The sequence below is a fragment of the Leiobunum rupestre genome, chromosome 7 (genome assembly GCF_980474605.1).
Source record: "Leiobunum rupestre chromosome 7, qqLeiRupe1.1.hap1, whole genome shotgun sequence".
Taxonomy (NCBI): Eukaryota; Metazoa; Arthropoda; class Arachnida; order Opiliones; family Sclerosomatidae; genus Leiobunum; species Leiobunum rupestre.
In genome coordinates, this window is record NC_143390.1 from 25674176 (window position 1) to 25693074 (window position 18899).

The window sequence follows — 18899 nt, forward strand, 5'->3', positions numbered from 1 at the left end:
AAATTTTAGAATGGGCGGCAGCGTCAGCTGATTCATTTTTTATGTTAATTCATTTTAAAAACACCATAAACTACAATCTACGAATACAACTCGGGTAAAAATCCAAGGAGAATGTCGTAGCAGACGACAGTTCCGACCGAAAAACGATAAAACCGGGAAAAATTATATTTCACTCACGAGATGGCACTACAGGTAGGTTCAACCTTGTTGCAGCCTACTACCAGGGGCTAGTAGGCCACACTTTTAATATCTCTGGCGCTCTTTTAACTCATCGTAGGAAAATGGGGAAAAAAACCGGCATACTTCTCAACTCACGCCCTACAACTCCTTCAAATTTTTGCATCACCTTTTGAAACACCCTGTAATTAATACGTGAATAATTAGTTAAACAAAATCCTAAAACTCCCCGTAATTTCGAGTGTCTCTCCCCATTTCTAAAAGTTCTAAATCGTATTATACATTGTAATTTCGAAACGCGACAAGATAGAGAAGGAAATGAACTTTTCAGGATCGTTTGTACAAGATAATCCATTACACTCACCACACATGGACGTACGCAACAACCCACTCTTTCGACAATCGTAAGCTTGCAAGATACTTGTAAGAAATATTCGCTAAAGATAAGATTTAAACCTCCATTCCACGCGCAACTAGCAAGCAGAGTTTCGTAGTAACTGTATTTAGTAACTGTATGAACAGGAAGTTATGTGTTTCTGTCTTGGTTATTATAATTATAGGGTTGGGTGGTAGGGCCAGACCCAACCTGGCACTTCTAAATGAGGTTCCTTGTGCACCCCAGCCATTTAGATCTTAAGTTTTTATTAAATTATGATTTTTAAGACAAAATTATGGAAAATATTTAATTTTTATTATTTTGGAAACCCCAACTTGGTCGAAAAGTGAAACACACCTAAAATCTGTTGAAAAAGGCTTTAAAAAATTGTTGACACGTTTCTCAATCTGTTTTTTAATGCCTTAATTTCTTGATTATTTCGAAGTCGGTTAATACAGTAATCTCGATCGTTAGACAATTGTTCGCCTTCGAATTGACCAGTCACCGGCCGAATGATTCAACTAAGACCCAGCCACACGTTCGCTTTTAAGACTACTTTAATCTTAACTTTGTTATGCCTTAATTACGCGTTTGTATTTGAAAGAAATAATGATTCTGACGAAGCGTGGTACAAACACGGAATCGAGGATCCCGACGTTGACAAAAATGTGGCAAGTATACGATGTTTTATGCCTAGTTTTCACTAGAGCCGAAACCATTGAGTTGGGAATAAATAGAGGTACAACTAAATCTGGCTGGCGCGGGACTAATTTCGTTCAATAAGGAGACTTTATCAACTTTATCGTTCTACCGTGGCGGCATCTGTTTCTAGTGGTGGCAACTTTATTGCAATTGAATTTTTTCGCGAATCTGATGCGAAATTGAAATGTATGATTACTCGTAACAAACAAACATTTGAAGTTGTTTAAAAATAATTTTATTCTGTCAACACGATCCTTTTTAACTCAAGTTACGATGAGTTAGCTAATAATTATTTATTTTTAGCCATATAACTTTACAAAATATAGATCGCGCTACAGTCTAATTATAAAGATGAATTTCGTACAGTCTTATCAGAACAGATCCCACGTAACCATGGCAACCGAAATCGTAATTGTAATTCTAGCAGTATTATTCCCAATTCAATGGCCGAAACGCCGGAACAACCAAATGTCCAAGAGTACAATTTTTTGCGTCGTCCCAGCGTTTCTTCCTTGCGAGATTCAGACATTAATTGAACTTTCACCCGTAAACAAAACATCGGGTTTTTGCTAAGGTTTAAAATTTAAAAAAAAGCTACCTGGATAAAAGCAAATACTTGTGAAAAGTTTCCATTATATCTACAATCAGTAACTTTAAGGTCCTGGTTCTCGGAAATATTACTCCTTGGCGATTTCCTTGAAGATGTTTTATTGAAGCGTCTATTACCCCGCATAGGAATATGTCCTAATTATTAAATAATTTACCCTTTGTAATAGTTTTAGAAACTCGTTATATGATGAATTTCGACCGCATTGTTTTCTTCCAAGAAGCATTTAAAAAAATTCCCCTGGAGCCGGAACTCCGAAAAAATTAGATTCATAGTTACCATGGTACCCAACTATAGATAAGACCATGGTTAATTTTGATGACGGGTTGTTCGCGTAACAGCCCGTCATCAAAGTTAGCCGTGATAGGACTATGGCAACGACCGACGGAGGTCGATTTTTCGGAGGTCACATGTCGGAAGTGGGTAGACACTTCGTTTAAAAACCATCTATCAGAAAGTTCTCAGAATGCGAATCTAGCGTACGGAGTTCTAAATTATCATAAGCCTGTCAAAGGCTAATACTGGTATATGACAACCTACGTTTTTTCTTTAGTAGTTATTATATTTAACAAAAACCAATTATATTGCGTACTAATATTTTTCTTTAGTTTAGAAATTTCTGAACTACAATTATGCATTGTTTAAATTGTTTCTTTAAATAACTACTTATACTACTAATTCTGTTGCGTTAAACGCGCCTTACTTCGTAACATCTACCGCTATATTGATTTCAAGAGTCAAGATGATTGGTTAACATACGGTAGAGAAAACTCGAGATCCGTAGGGAGAGGGAGGGGTTGATAAAGTTTGCTTGTTTTCCCCACCAGGTAGCGTAGAGCCGATTCTAATAAATAACGTAGGCCGTGGTCGGGCCTTAAAATATCTCGTGGTTTCTTCAATCTCGACATTCCAGTGGTGGGTATTAAAGGTCCTATCGCCGTTTCAAACTTACGGTTGATAGGTGTATGGTACGAATGATATTAACGGGTTAGGTAGATGAAAAGTTATCTCGTAAGATCTGTATTGTACACTTGTGATATTAGTGAGACGCAAAAGCTATTCCCATTTCCCACCTCTCTTAAAGAGTCAGCTTATAACGAGTAAAGGCTACGATGTCGAGGAACATTGGATTCAAACCGAGGATGGTTACGTTATCGGGATTCAAAGAATACCACGACCGAGAAGCGAGCAACGGGAAAGCTCCCTGGCGCCGAAACCGGCGGTTTTGTTGATGCACGGCATAGCGGAAAGCAGCGCCGATTGGGTGTGGAATTTTCCCAATCAGAGCTTAGGTAAGAAGCTATAAGTGACGGAGAACCGAGGCCTATTTTAAAACGGCGTAAATATCTCGACAGGATTTATATTGGCGGACGCCGGCTACGACGTTTGGCTGGGGAACGTGCGAGGCAATGAGTACGGACAGAATCACGTCTCGCTATCGACCGCTAGCGACGAATTTTGGGCATACTCGTACGTTTCGTAGACTGTTTCTATAGAAAATATCGACAAGGAATTCGTAGATTGCTCGTGCTGGGTGTGGCTCGTGTTCGTTGCTATGGTTATACGTGTAGGTCGGCCATGACATTAAGACGCCCATGGCAGTCACGTGATTATGATATTCTTCTGTAATTGGGACCAGGGTTGGACATAAGCCACTAGGCACGGCATTTGACTACTAAAATAAATGCTCTGAATACTAAAATTAATAGAAATCTGGGCCTCACTAGTCAATTTGACGAGTGAAAAATTTACCTAAATGTTCATAAATAATGGCGTATCATAAATTCATCATTCATCAATCACATTTTATTTAAAAAAACGCATTATGTAACTCAAGTGATAATATTCTCCTAATTTATTTCTGACAGGGAAAGCAAAATGTTGGCTGTTCTTATGGTTTTTATACCCCAATTTTTACCCCTACTAGTCGGTGACTACTAAAATAAATTAAGATAGGAGGGCTGACTGCTAGAAAAAATATCCTTATGTCCAGCCCTGATTGGGACAACGGAAAATGAAGTAACGTAGAACTGATGAGTTTTATTCATTAGATAGTATTATATATTTTCAACGAAAAATGAAGTAACGTAGAAATGACGAAGACTAACCTAACCTATCTTCATCAGTTATCCGTTACTTCATTATCCGTTGAAAAAAGTGTTCAGCTGTAGTACTGTCTAGTAAATAAAACAAATCTTCGTCAGTTCTACGTTACTTCATTTCCCGTTGTCCCAGAGACTAAAGAATAGCCCGTGACCATTTCGCCGGATCCTGTGGGGTTTGCCTCGTGATCTGTGACGTAAAAATAATAACATGGCGGCCGCTTAGCTAAGACGTATGCCAATGACACTACGACCAAGCTACGAATAGCGGATCTAGCACGGTAATTTCCGGTTATTATATATTTCTGTAGATTAAGCTTAAAAGGCCACCGAAAAGCGACCGAATCGTTTGAATTTTGATGGTGGGTCTATAGAAACCCATGTTTATCGGGAAGGTAATGCCCGAGTCACGTGACTCAAAGGGGAGGAGCTACCTGAAATTTGACCCGAATATTTCAAACGATTCTGCGGATCTTTAAGACCGGAAGTTACAATACCCCGAAACGATAATTTGACCAAGTTGTTATTCCTCTTCTATATTTTCTTCGGACTTTCGACGAACGTATATTTGTCTAAACTGGAAGTGTTTCTTTGTAGATGGGACGAAATGGCCAAGTACGATCTGAAATCAATGTTAATTTACGTCACAACCGTCACTAGAACCAAGACTGTTCGTATCGTAGGTTTTTCTCTCGGTATCAATATCGTCATGGCGCTGCTCAGCGAGCAACCGCGATATCAGAAAATGGTACGCGTCATTTCTGGGTTTCGTGGTCAGTGCTAAAAGGGCCAGTTTTGCAGGTACATTCAGTCGTCGCGATGGCGCCCGCCGTTTATATCAGAAATATGAGAACCGAACTAAATATGGTTCTGCCAGGTTTAACGGTAAATATAGACGTACATTTATTTATAATTTGGGATTATGACTATAATCACTCGAACGCAATGAGGTAGAATATGAACTAGAGATCAAAACAAATCTGGGATTCGCGGGACACGTTGTATTTGAGTTGGAGAATTAGGCTAAGTTTCAACTTTATCCAATCGTGTTGGCGCGCCATCTGTTTCTATAAGCAGACACTTTTGCAAAATATATTAAGGTTTAGTTTTCCAATAACGCGATAGATGGCGCCATCTGTTTCTATAAGCAGACACTTTTGCAAAATATATTAAGGTTTAGTTTTCCAATAACGCGATAGATGGCGCCATCTGTTTCTATAAGCAGACACTTGCAAAATATATTAAGGTTTAGTTTTCCAATAACGCGATAGATGGCGCCAACACGATTTGATTATGTTAATTTACTACGCCTAACTCTCCAACTCAACAAATACTATCCCGCGAAACGGTAGGTCTTGGACAGGGCCGTGCTTAGAGGTCTCGCGGCCCCGGGCGAAATGCATGGGTGAAACTGACAAGGAGACATCCCGAAGTGTAACCCACAGATTTTGTTCAAACTCGGGGGATTGGTAGCCCTTCATGTATCATGAAAAATCCTAAAGGGAATTTATTCAATGGGCAACCGTTTTGCCATGGCAACCAAAAATGTTTTTGACAACACAAAATATTAAATTTTCTCATTGCAAATAACATGGGATTTTGACCTCAAATTGATCAAATGTTGATCAGTTTTGATGTTTTTTTTTTGTCAATTTTTATCTATTTTTTGCATTTTTGAAATTTTTTAAAATTTTTCACAGGGGGCCCCTAGGAATCGGTCTGAATCCCATGTTATTTTCAAAGGGAAAATTTAAATTTTTTATTATCAAAAATATTTTTCGTTGCCATGGCAAAACGGTTGCCCATTGAATAAATTCCCTTTAGGATTTTTCATGATACATGAAGGGCTACCAATCCCCCGAGTTTGAACAAAATCGGTGGATTACACTTCAGGATGTCTCCTTGTGAGTGTAGAGGCCCTCCGGTATATACATCCCTATGGTACATTTTTAGCGGCCCTGGGTGACGGCCCGGCTCGCCCCCCCCTCCCCCCCATAAGCACGGCCCTGGTCTTGTGGAAGGCGGATTTGGATCTCTATTTATTCTACCTCATTGCGCGAACCGCGGATGTCATGGTATAATTCCCCACCGGCACAAGTGAGGGTGGGAGGAGCTTACTCGTAAGGCACGGTCACACGACAACTAAAACACTTGCCAATTTATCGTCGTTTGATCAAAACGAGTAGCGGAGATGCCTGTTGTCAACTCGGTTCGGCTGCGCTGGTTTCGGGAGCAACACGAAGACGGCTCTTTGGCGGGTAGTTATGATGATACAGCATTTGGTGGCTATGTTTTTGCGATAAACCAGGGTACATGAAGTGATTGGACTATACTACGACTATGCTAAAAGGCCCATTGGACTGAAGTCTATACTTCAATACTTCGTCGTCGTGTATACTGCTTTGTTTAAAAATACAAGCACGCAATAACTATTAATACTAGTTGCTATGTAAGCCCGTGTGAACTCCTTAGAATAAACTAGCATCGGAACCGTTTAAATAGTTAGTTTTAAACTTAGTTTCGAAGAAGGTCACACGGGCCTTACATAGCAACTAGTATTAACTTAACCTACTGCATTACGGGCTTTGTCGCCGTTCTGCGTCCGCTCGCTAACGCGTCACACGTAGCTTTCGACAGCGCCCGAGGTGTTTATTGCCGATTTTGTTCAAAGTCAGGCGTAATGTAGACCTATATGAGATTTGAAATTTGTCATGGCAACCACTTAAAACAAAAATAAGAATTTTTCCTTATTTTACTCAAAAATTGTTCCAATTTTACCCTAGGAATGTCCCAATTTACCCAAACTTGATGAAATTTACCTAAATGTGGTCTAAAATTACCCATTTCGTGATTTTAAAATTAAAAAAATATTACCTGTGAAACCGAGAAAATCTTATGCTTATTTTAAATGGAGATTTTTTTGTGTTAAGTGGTCAAAAACATTTTCGGTTGCCATGGTAGTGCAACGTCTCCTTTTGGGAAATTTAATATCTCATATAGGTCTACATCACGCCCGACTTTGAACAAAATCGGCAATAAATACCTCGGGTACTCCCCTTTCCAGTAAAATATTCGCCAAAGTGACAAACTTTGAGAAAATATTATGGACATAGGGTATTAATCTTTATTGCGTGCTTTTATTTTTTAATAAAGCAGGATACACGACAACGAAGTATTAAAGACTTTTACCATGATTGTAGTATAGTCCAATCACTGGTTTATCGCAAAAATGTAGCAACAAAATCAGGCCCGTCTTAAGACCTTTTGGGGCCCTGGGCCAAATTAGTTCTTAAGGCCTTTGCAATCCCCAACGGTCAGCCTTTGTATGTCCGTTATCTAATTCAACTACACAATAATAAAAACAAAACTTTTAATTTCAAAAGTATAACATAGGCCTACTGAAAATAAGATTTTTACTGAGTGACTCTGTTAGGTTTTAGAAATTGTTGGTACCGTAGGATACGCGATGTGGCGATGAGTCAAAATAGTGAAATATTTTAGCCGTAACTAAAAGATGCATAATAATAAATGGCATAAATAATATTTAACCAAATAAACCCTTATCCCTAGAGTAGAGACTGTATGACTGGCCTTTCCGGGGCTCAAAAACTGGCTGGGGGCCCTGGGCTGTAGCCCATTTAGCCCATTTAGCCCATGCCTTAAGACGGCCCTGCAAAAAAATGCTGTATCATCATAACTACCGCCGAACTGTCTCCGTGTTGCTTCCGAAACCAGCGCAGCCGAACCGACTTGACAACAGGTATCTCCGCTACTCGTTTTGATCAGACGACGACTTAATTAGGTATTTAACTAGTTAGTGTTTTAGTTATCGTGTGACCGTGCCTTCTGTACGGCCCTGTGCTCGAGAGTAACGTTAAAAATCGTCTGAATATAGCCATTATCTCTAAGAATAATTGATTACATTCTTGATATCAAGTTTGATTTAATTTTAATATCGCTAATTGCAACGCAGCGTCTGGCTACTCTGGTCGGCATTGATACGTTCGGCCTCTTCGGCAAAAACTCTCCGACGAACCAAATCCCCGCCATTGTTTGTGGAAACCGGTTGATCAGGCCGCTGTGTAAGAAAATCATTCCAATGATCACGGGGCCTTCTTCCAATCGACAATTAAATTACGTAAGTATGCCGATTAACGCCGATAAAATACAGTTGCTAAGACGTATTCCTCTCCCTATGCTAATGTTATGAAAGAAAACATAGTGCCAGTGTTGCCATGTTCGAAAGTCGAAATTCCCATTGCTGGATAGTAAATTCCCACACCCCTATTTAGCCAAAGATAATATAACTACGTACCCTATATTGGAAATCAAGCTCCTTGCACGTAACGCAGGCTCTTACTGAGTTCCCGGCGGAAGTCGGAAAAAACTGCCTCCATGGAGCTAGCAGGGCTACCGACATATAGTTAAAACGTAAAGTTTTAGTCAAAATTGCGCCGTGGTTTTTGACTTGCGGTTTTCAAGATACCAGATATTTTTTCGTTATATTGTTTTAAAACAATAATGGATCATGCCTGTAGCTCTAAAAACTAAAGGTGAGTAATATAATTTTGGGTTATCTCTTGAAATTCCTTATTTCTCACCCTGCTATGGAGCCCGATTTTTCCGACTTCCGGCGCGAACTCAGTAAAAGCCTCACGAGAAACGCCGAGATTTCGAATCTAGGGTACGTAGTTATATTATCTTTGATTTAGCCCTGCCCCCAACGAAAACTCAACGGAAAACATGCCATAATTTCAAAATTTTTTGGGAAACGAACTTTTAAAAATTAAATTTTATTGAAATTTCAATTTTTAATTACAATTTAGTTGTTAGGTATATGCATTGATTGGTTGTAGTATTAGGAGGCGCTTCCTTTATATTTATAAAATCCAAAGATTCACGAAAATAATTTTGAGCTTTTTATTGATAGTCAAATTAAAAAAAGCATAGGATAAATACCCGCAGACGTGAAAATTCCCACAAAATCAACGTTTTTGAAAAAAATTACCACAATCTGGCAACACTGCCTAGTGCGGGCATAGAAATATAAAAGAGACTAGAACCACTGCGCTATCCGGTAATTTCAAGGAAAACGGGCAAGCTAGATGGGTGGCATGAGAGTGTAGTCACTACTAATTCACGCAAAAATGCGCCATCTATTTAAAAAAATTTAAACTTTCTACTTTTAAAAAATAGATGGCGTGCTTCCACAAAGAATACTGGTGATTCTACTCTCATGGCGGCCTTCTAACTCGTACATCTCACCACAATCTAATCATGCTTCTAGTCTCATTTCTATTTCTATGAGTGCGTGGCGAAATATATCCAACACGCCTATATTTTAAGATGGTTAAAAATGCTGACCCACCTAGCAAAATTTGAATTTATATGGAAGACCAATAAGAAACTGCTATTTCGTTACGCGTCGTCTGAAACGCAGACGGTTTTAAACCGAAAACACGAAAGTGACGAAACTATGCGAGTCAAGAAATTCGTTTCCATATAAATTCAAATTTCGTAGGGTGGGTCGACATTTTTACCTGCTTCTTAATATAGGCGCATAGCGAGTTTCTTAAATTATAACGGAGGGTAAATGATTTATTAACTAGGTTAACGGTAATAGTTAGTGTAGGGAGCTGTTGGCTCGCGTGGCATATAATAATGGCCGTCGGTTTATCAGACGAGAGATAATTGTGCGACGGCAAAATCGGCATTTGAGATTCGATGACGTCTTATATGACATCAAATATGAAGTCAAATATTAGGTAGGGTACGGATGACGCAATATCTGGGAAACAAACCGTTAGTGGCATACCTTTGAACAATTATGATACATATGCTATCAATAATTTAAATTAGAATGCAGGTGAGGCTACTAACAGGCCTCTCTCTACTCCTAAAGCGCGAAAAAAATGTTTCCCACGGCTTAGCCATGTGTTAACTAAACATGAGAAATGGCTAAATTAAGAAATATATGATTAAATCAAGAATGTATTGATTTATACTCGGGGAGAATGAATATGTCGAGACATTTTTCAACCTTTCTCTCAATCCACCCGTTGGTTCCCCCAGTACGCTCCTCCGCTTAAAATAAAACGAATAGTCCCTGTATTTCATTGGCTGCTTAAAATTTACGTCACCTAACGCGATGGTAATCAAACGCCGGTGACGTTTTGTCTTTCCCCCCGCGCGAGACGGGGGAAAGGCGTTCAACAATAGTTACTTTTGTTTTTTTGGTTGTTTTAATTTTTTTTTTGGTTTATTATTTGTCAAGGATTACAAGAATGCAAAAAGTTTTAACCGCAATTTCTTATTTAGAAAGATATGATCAATGTAAAATTGTAACTAGCCCCAGACTTGTAAATAGCGGCAGTCCACGCGTCAAAATCTCTGAAAAAAATCACGGGACTCCTAAAATAATGTCTTTAGAAGGGAGTAAAGAGTCCACGGGACTCCCTCAAATTAGGCCCCATCGTCAGCTGTGTAAAAAGAGGGAAAATTTCGATAATTAAATAAAAAGTCGAAATATTTTTCTCTTTGAGACACCTGTATAGCAACTTCAATACATTCTTGGTATAGTGTATACTGACCGCCACTATTTCAGCTCTCCGAATATTAGTCGGACTGGGCCACAGAGCTAGAGCTCCCCTATCTACTTATCTGTGAGGCCTATAGAAATTGACAATGACCAATGAAAAATTTGGTAAACTTGGGCCTACCACGGAAAAACCTCTTAACTTAAACAGGTGTGGCCCGTGTGGGGAATAATTTTCATACATCGTTAATTCGTTATTAGTTAGTCTTGCTCTCTATTCCATTAGGCATAGCAAAAGTGACAAAATTACCAAAAGTGTGACAATCCCTGTACTTTAGTATGCTAAAGGTTTAATGAATGCTCGACTCGAGATCGACCACCTAAAAGACAATTTATGGTCGCCTTTCTGGATCTTTTTTTAGTCTATGGTATTATATCGTAGGTAGATGGCGATAGCATCTCCACAGAAAGATGAAAAATCTAAAAAATAAACTAACTTTGACCAGTGCTACTTAGTTCCTCCGTTCCTCACTAGGAGGCGTTATTTGTTGGTTTTAACTTCCTTCCCTCCCCAAGGCATACTTTCCCTTCCCAAGTTGTATTTCGCTCGTAACATTCATTATGAAATAGGTCCGATTGACACACTTTTGGTAATTATGACACTTTTGGGCATAGTCATTGTAAAAGTGCCATTGAAGACCAAAATGTAGTTTTATTAAAATTAATAAAGGTAGCAAAAAATTAAGCCCGACTTCAATGGTTAAATTAATTGTGATAACATTTACGAGCATTTTAATTTACCCGATCACGATTATATATGAAAATATGTAAACTTATAATGAATATATAATGAAATAATGCTGCAGTTCTCTTTTATAATTACAATTAAAATTTTATAGGCTTAGCCTGGTTAGGTTACATTTATTTTCGAATATAAAATGGAGGAATAAAGAGAGATTGAAGAACATATAAATTTAGACGACGGGGGTGAAAAAAGGGGGAAGAGTCTCGCACTCGTCGAAAAAATAGATCGGCGGAGGGCTCCGGGTCCAGTGGACTCTTAAAAATATACACTATTTACAAGTCTGACTAGCCCAGCAATTTTTACAACGGAAAATACGACATATTCCGAGATCTTTGTACGTGTTGCATGAGGTAGGACTGATGACGAAATATATTTCACGGCAAGATATTACTAAATTTAATATAAAAAATTTAGTATAGGAGAAACAGAAGAACGCACAACAACATGACCGCAGTGAAATTTTTACTAGGTAAAGTAACCGAAAGCAAAAGTAAAACATAATTTCTGTCTAAAGCAAAACTACAACCGATAAGCAAGTTCCAAACTAAAAGTAAAACTGGAATCGTAAACGAAGTATTGGCGCCTCACGGTGCCGCGCACTCACTTCGCTCGAGCGCTGGGGGCGCGCGTCGCCACTCCAGCCCCATTCTTGCTAATCAAGCTGTGCCATCTATAACGCGACCTAGAGGACAGTACCTAGTATAGTCTCTTGTGGTGCGAATTAAAGGGAGAGCGACTGAGAGATGAATCGATCCCACACTAAAGAGTTTTCCCTCCTCCTGGATGCATATATTAACCCCACCTACGGACATCGTATCCAGTGAAATCGTACCTAGTATCTAGCGAATTGCATTCACCGTAGAAAACACATTTTCGGTTTGCACACGTTTTAAAAATTTAGTAATATCCTGTCGTTAAATCTAATTCGCCATCAGTCCTACCTCATCCAACACGTACAAAAATCTCGAAATATGTAGTATTTTCCGAGGTAAAAATTGCTGGCAAGTAACAATTTTAAATGTATCATATCTTTCTAAATAATAAATTTCGGTTAAAACGTTTGCATTATTGTAATCCTTGACAAATAATACACAAAAAAAACCCAAAAAAAGCAAAAAGTACCTATTGTTAAAAATAGCCAATTTGTCAAAGACTTGTTTATTTAATAAACAATGTAAAGATGTAACATAATAATTTACCTCTACACTGCTATTTCAATTATCTTCAGAAACTAAAATAAACATCACGAGTCACCACTCCATATTCCATAAAAACACACCAAACTATCTAAAATATAGTTTCATTCAACAATTCATCGCTTGATGGCGCATCGAACGCTATAATTCTCCTCGGCCGCGGGCTGGCAATTCGAAACGGTCCCCCACATATCGTTTTTGAAATTTCAATTCTAACCTGTGTAAAGAAGCCGTGGTTTTTAGGTTTTAACGGAGATCCTACAGTAAAAGACACGCGAAAGTCTGCTTTTCCTTAATGCTTAAACCCCGTATCGCCAAATAACAATAATAAAGTTGGCCGTGTTAGCCTAATAGGACAATACAGCTGATTTTTCGGAGATAAAGTGCCAGAAGTAGGTAATCACCATTGAGTTGGGAATATTAATCTAGAGGTCCAATCAAAACGTCGGATTTCAGTATTTCGCGAAACGAGTTTTTAAAAAATAAGAACACTGCCGTCTGCTCCCAAATGGCGATAAACTTGATCATTCTACCCGTGGCGCCGTCTATCTCTCAAGGGTTCGTTCAAATAAGACGCGTTTTCCGGCAAAAATATTTTTTTTCAAAAATAATGGATGGTGCCACGGGTCGTATGATAACGTTTTCTCGTCATTTTAGAGAAGACGGCACATTCGTAATTTTCAAAAACTTGTTTCGCGGGGAGCAGATTTGATTGGATCTCTAGATTAATATTCCCAACTCAATGGTAATCACTTACTTCGTTACCAAACCGTCAATCAGAAAGCTCCCAGAATTCGAATCTAGGGTAGGGAGTTCTATATTATCTTGGGTGATAACAACGCTAGTATCGGCGGGTGATGAAATTACCACCGTGTAAAGGCACGGCAAACTTAAATGTTTTATATTTACCTTTTTGAAAAGCTGTTTGGCGCGGTTATTTTGAATTTAAAAACTTTAATATCCGCCGCAAGATCGGCGCCACAATGGATGAATGAATATTTTAATTACCTTCCAAAAATACAATGGTCCTTTTAAAATAGGAAGGAGTTCATATGAATCACAGGTACAGATTAAATTAAAATATAAATCTAAAATTTTTAAATACAGAATATGTATACACAAATATTTACAAAATAAATTAATTAATTACTTAGTTAATTAAATTAATTTAATTTAATTGGGAAGTACAGCAAGAGGGACTTATCTACCCAAACGCGGGTTTCCCCAATTTTTAAGTAAGTGTTTTGTTTGGTTCATTAGGTTATATTCTAGGGTAGATTTTTGGTGTAGAGCTAGGCATCTTGAAAAAAGAAGGCCGTTCAGTAGTGTCAGAAGTAAATGAACCGATGTATCAGACTGCTATACTCCCCATGTTGGGGGCGTTTTCCTTATGAAGTTACATTTTTACGTCGAATTTGAAATTTTGAGCGCTTCTAGGCCGAAAAAAAGTTTGTTTTTATTAAACCATTTTTTATACATAGAAATAGTCCCGAGTGCAATTTATCGCGTCAAAAGACAGGGATGGAAATGAGCTTTTATTTGACTCGATGTTCTCATCATTTTCATAAGGAAAACGCCCTCCGATTCTGAGCGCTATTTTGATAACTTTGGTTCATTTACTTCTGGTAGTGTGTAATACCATAAGTAATAAATAACAATAAGTAGGACAATTAATGAGATTTACAACCAAACTGATTTTCATATTTATTGCGTAATCAAGATGTTTTCTCAGCACAGAGCCCTCTAATGTCTAAAATACGCGAGACTTCCGCTAAGCCGAAATATCTGGAAAATGATAAAAATTAAGAAGGTTTTTCTCCGCGCCACGAGCTCATGTTTTAATTTATCACGCGTGATTTACACGCGGGCTTCGAAACAAAGCCAAAGCCCCTCGCGACTCCAGAACGTGCTCTCCGATATTAGGCTTAATTTTTTTTCAAGAGAGTATCAGTGCCGAAAAAAGGTTCGGTTAAAAAATTGGCATTAAGGGGAAAGAATATAGTAAAAGCCTCTTTTTCGTTCAAGCTGAACGTTTCTGTTTTAACAATAACATAATTGGATTATATTTTTCTTATTAGGCTGAACCTTCCTATAGTGCTTAAAATAATTTTGATGATTCTAATATTAATAGTTAACGAGATATAAGGTTCTAACTAAAGGGTAGTTTGGGCGCTTGCCCAACTTGTTTAGCTCCGGGGGTCCGAATTAAAACGTAATAACTTAATTAATTTAAAATTTAAAATTGTAAAAATTATTTTAGGCACTAAACAAGAGGCTGTTCTAAACTTAAATATTAATTTTATAAGTTAAAATACGAATTTAAAAGAGTTCAGCTTGAAATAGCGCGAAAGTAGACAATGGCCACAGTAGTCTTCCCCCTTAAAGCAATAGTCATACTTATAGCTCTTATGTTACTTATGGTGATACGAGGGGAAACTAGTCTTTCGCGTCTCTTTCACTGTAGGATCTCTGATTTGAGTACAATTTCTGACCAGGAAAAAAACCAAATATCAACGTTTTGAAACGAATCTAAAACGGTTTTAAATCTATATATTGACATTTAAATAGTAAACCTTTAACGTATTGGTAACCACATTTCAATATGATAAAAACCGAATTTCGACTTGTTTTCCACGCAATTTCGACGTTTCTGAGGTGTTTCTGTCACTTAAAATACACAATAATTAAACGTAGTTTTAACGTCCCAGAAACGTCCGAAAAAACATTATTTTTGGTGACATACTCAACTGAATGAAAACGTTTTTGAAAACATTATTTCGACATTCCTAAAACACGTTATTATAACGGGTTTTTGCTACCTGGGAAGGTGGTGATTAGGTACCCACATGAATGATTTCCGTTGCTTAAATTCTCCACAGACAAGGCTCGCAGTTTACCTATCGAATATCCCGAACGGAATCTCATTTCGTATGATCAAACACAGCGTGCAACAAGGCACCGGGAAAGTGTTCTGCAAATACGACTTCGGGCAAAAAGAAAATCGTGTAAAATATGGACAGGTAAACGAAGACGTTTAAAATCGGCGATTTTATGGCAATGTAATTAGGATTTGTTTTTCCTAAAGGATACACCACCGATTTACCCTCTGGACAAAGTGAAGATTCCCATCGCCATTTTGTATGGGAATAATGATAGAATGGTGCCACCCATGGACGTCCAACGATTCAAGGACGAATTGCTGAACGTGAGGCGAATGGAAAAAATCTTTGTAATTAATTTAATTAATTTAAATGGTAACGTAGGCTCGCGTATTGGCGTTCCATCGGATACAATATGATAAGTGGAGCCACATGGATTTCGTCTGGGGTCTGGAAACGTACAAATATGTTTATTCGCTAGTCTTGGAGTACCTTAGATTTTAGAACAAACGCGTCTTTTCGAAATCGCCCTGTTTCGAGGTTTTTTTAACCTAATTGAAAAGTGCTTTTAAAAGAAATAAATCAAAGTTTTTTTTTAACTTTATTTCCGTTTTATTACTGAAATATATTTACATCGGTGAGGGAGGGGTAATTTAAATCGGGATCCGGTTGCGCTGATTGGTCAGATCAAAGGCGGTAGCCCGCCGACACGTAAACGTTTCTCAGGTGAGAGCCGGGGAATAAGAACGTGGCCGCGTTGACCGGAACGCTGGACGAGGGTCCGCTGGATGTGACATCCGCGTTGGGGACCACGCACGAGTCGCAGTAGGGTTGGGGTACCAGGAAAGGGTTTCCCTGCTCGACGCTGGACGAAGCCAGGTAGGACATCGACGCCGCGCTGCCGGCCTCTTTACAGTTGCCGTCACGTACTTGTCTTCGTATCTGCTCCATGCGAATGTTGTTTTGTCTCTTCCATTTAGTTCTGTTCAAAATATACAAAGGTCGATCAGGTCAAATAGTCAGTACAGTCATTTAGGGTTGTTAATTTTCCGGAAAAATAAAATGCGGAAAAATTTCCAGAAAATTTTCCGGGAAATTTTCCGCAAATCGGAAAAATAAAAAATTTAAACATAAATTACTTTTCAAGGGTTTTTAATGTTTTAAACTTTTTATCGATTTAAAATGACTAATATCAGTAAACATAGTACAAAACATTAATAGTGTTACATTTCAACCAGTTTAAACTAGTCTATAGGTTTAGTTTTACTTTTAGATTAGAAAAAATGAGGTGAAAATGCCGCTTTATTTAAATTTGCAAACAATATATTAGACAAATCATGGAATGAAAACGTTTTTAATATTTTTCGGAAAAATACGGAAAATTTTCCGGAAAAAAGGCCTCGGTAATTTTCCGGAAAATTTTCCGAGCGGGAAATTTTCCGCGGAAAATGTTCCGACTTACAACACTAGTCATTACTAATGATTCATTAGGTGTAGGGGTCCCAGAGGTCCTATAAAATCCTATATTTTCACAAATGTCCTATAACATCCTATATTTTTAGCAAAATCCCCCAAAAGTCCTATAAAATCCTATAATTTTGATATTTTGCCCATTTCAAATCCAGCCGCTCACAAGGAGACGACCCGAGGTGTAACACACCGATTTAGTTCAAACTCGGGGGTTTGGTAGACCTTCATATAACTTGAAAAACCCTAAAGGGAATTTATTCAATGGGCAACCGTTTTGCTATGGCAACCATAAATGTTTTTGACAACACGAAATGGAAATTTTCCCATTGAATAAAACCTGGGAATCTTACCAATTTTAAGGGTACCCCCTGTAAAAATTTTAATCAATTTCGAACTTTTTCATTATTTTTTTATTTATATTTTCTATTTTAAGCATTTTCAAAAATTTATTTTTTTTAAAATTGGTCAGATTCCCATGTTATTTTCAATGGGAAAATTTCCATTTTGTGTTGTCAAAAACATTTTTGGTTTCCATGGCAAAACGGTTGCCCATTGAATAAATTCCCTTTAGGGTTTTTCAAGTTACATGAAGGTCTACCAAACACCCGAGTTTAAACAAAATCGGTTTGTTACACCTCGGGTAGTCTCCATATCAGTAAATTGCTAGATTTAGCTATAGGTTAAATTCCTATACCAAGTCATTCTAGTCTATACTTTAGTTATTGTTAACGTGGTTAGCTACTAGTATATTTTTGTAATAAAATCGAATAAAATGCTTAAATAGTTTATTTTTAAGTAAAAATCAAAGATTTATCTAAATATAGATTTTGTTTTTAAATGCATGAAGTTAGTAAATGAAATAGCATATATAGCCCTATAAAATCCTATAATTTTGTAAAAATAGTTTTATAAAGTCCTATATTTTTAGAAATAATCATATTTTTCCTATAAAAATTTTAAGATGTGAGTGGGGGCTCTGTTAGGTGAGGTTTTTACCTTCTGTTTTGATACCACGTTTTGACTTGCGTCTCCGTTAAAGACAAGGATTCGGCGACGTTGCCACGGTCCGCCACGCTCAAGTACTTCTGACATCGGAACCTCCTCTCTAGAAAGGACAGCTGCGTTTGGGTGAAAGCGGTTCTCCTTCGCCGGGGTTTCTTGGTGGCCGAGTTGCCGGACAAACTCAAATCGCAGTGGCCGCCGTCGGTCACTTCGACCAGGCCTCCGTCGTAATGATTCGAGTTGGAATCCTGTCCGGAATCGCACCTGGGACTAGGGCTATCCGGCGTCGTGCTCTCCGCTTGAACCACTTGCAAACAGATCCCTTCGAAACGCTGGCTGGCGCGTTGGGGCTCTTCGCTCTGCCTTTTCGACTCGTGAAAACCTTTCAAAGAATGGCAAAGAGAATTGAGCGTAAGTACGACGGTCTTTATTGTAAATCCCACGCTATCTGCCCATTAAAATTCCATTCTTTGGTATATTTCCCAATTAGGTCTCGCGTTGACTGTCAAACAAAAGGCGCCTCCAATTTGCCTCGTTGGGCCCCCGGCCGAAAATAGAAGCATTCCGTTTTAAATTAAGGCCCTCATTATGACCTCCGTTTTCGTTTTAAAAGTGGAAATTCGTTTCGCCCCTCTTTTTGGAGAGTCCTCGTCGCGTCCGAATTTGAAAGGGGTTCGTCTCCGGCGAAGGAACTCCGGGAAAAGGGACGCTTTTTGTAGGACGCGAAATTTTCACACGTGACTAAATCGGGAAATCAACTCGGGCGTTTTCTGATCAATTCGCGTTTCGGAACTTCGTCGTCGACACTTAAACCCTCGCCGACGATCCGACACTTTTCAATTTCAAAAAACCCCCTCGAGGGTTCGTATCGACAACACCCACCGACAAACTTTGTTTTTTTTTTAACGCGTTCGCTTTGATATATTCATTGTTTTCGTATTCGGTTACAAATCAAAAATAACGCTAAAGCTCTTCCTCCGAATACATTTTGGGGGGAAATTCGAGGCGCGATTTTATTGGCGGGGAGGGTGGCGCGCGTCCACCCCCC

General features: G+C 38.4%; 1 protein-coding gene across 1 annotated transcript; it reads left to right on the forward strand.

The window, feature by feature from the left end:
* Positions 1-989: 989 nt before the first annotated feature.
* LOC149935389 (lipase member N-like) lies at positions 990-15921 on the forward strand. Its single transcript, XM_090154752.1, has 9 exons — positions 990-1228; positions 2947-3154; positions 3218-3332; positions 4562-4712; positions 4766-4849; positions 7938-8102; positions 15380-15520; positions 15586-15705; positions 15764-15921. Exons 1-9 carry the CDS (start codon positions 1163-1165, stop codon positions 15881-15883), a joined length of 1170 nt encoding a protein of 389 aa, XP_090010878.1. The 5' UTR covers positions 990-1162; the 3' UTR covers positions 15884-15921.
* The last annotated feature ends 2978 nt before the right edge of the window (positions 15922-18899 follow it).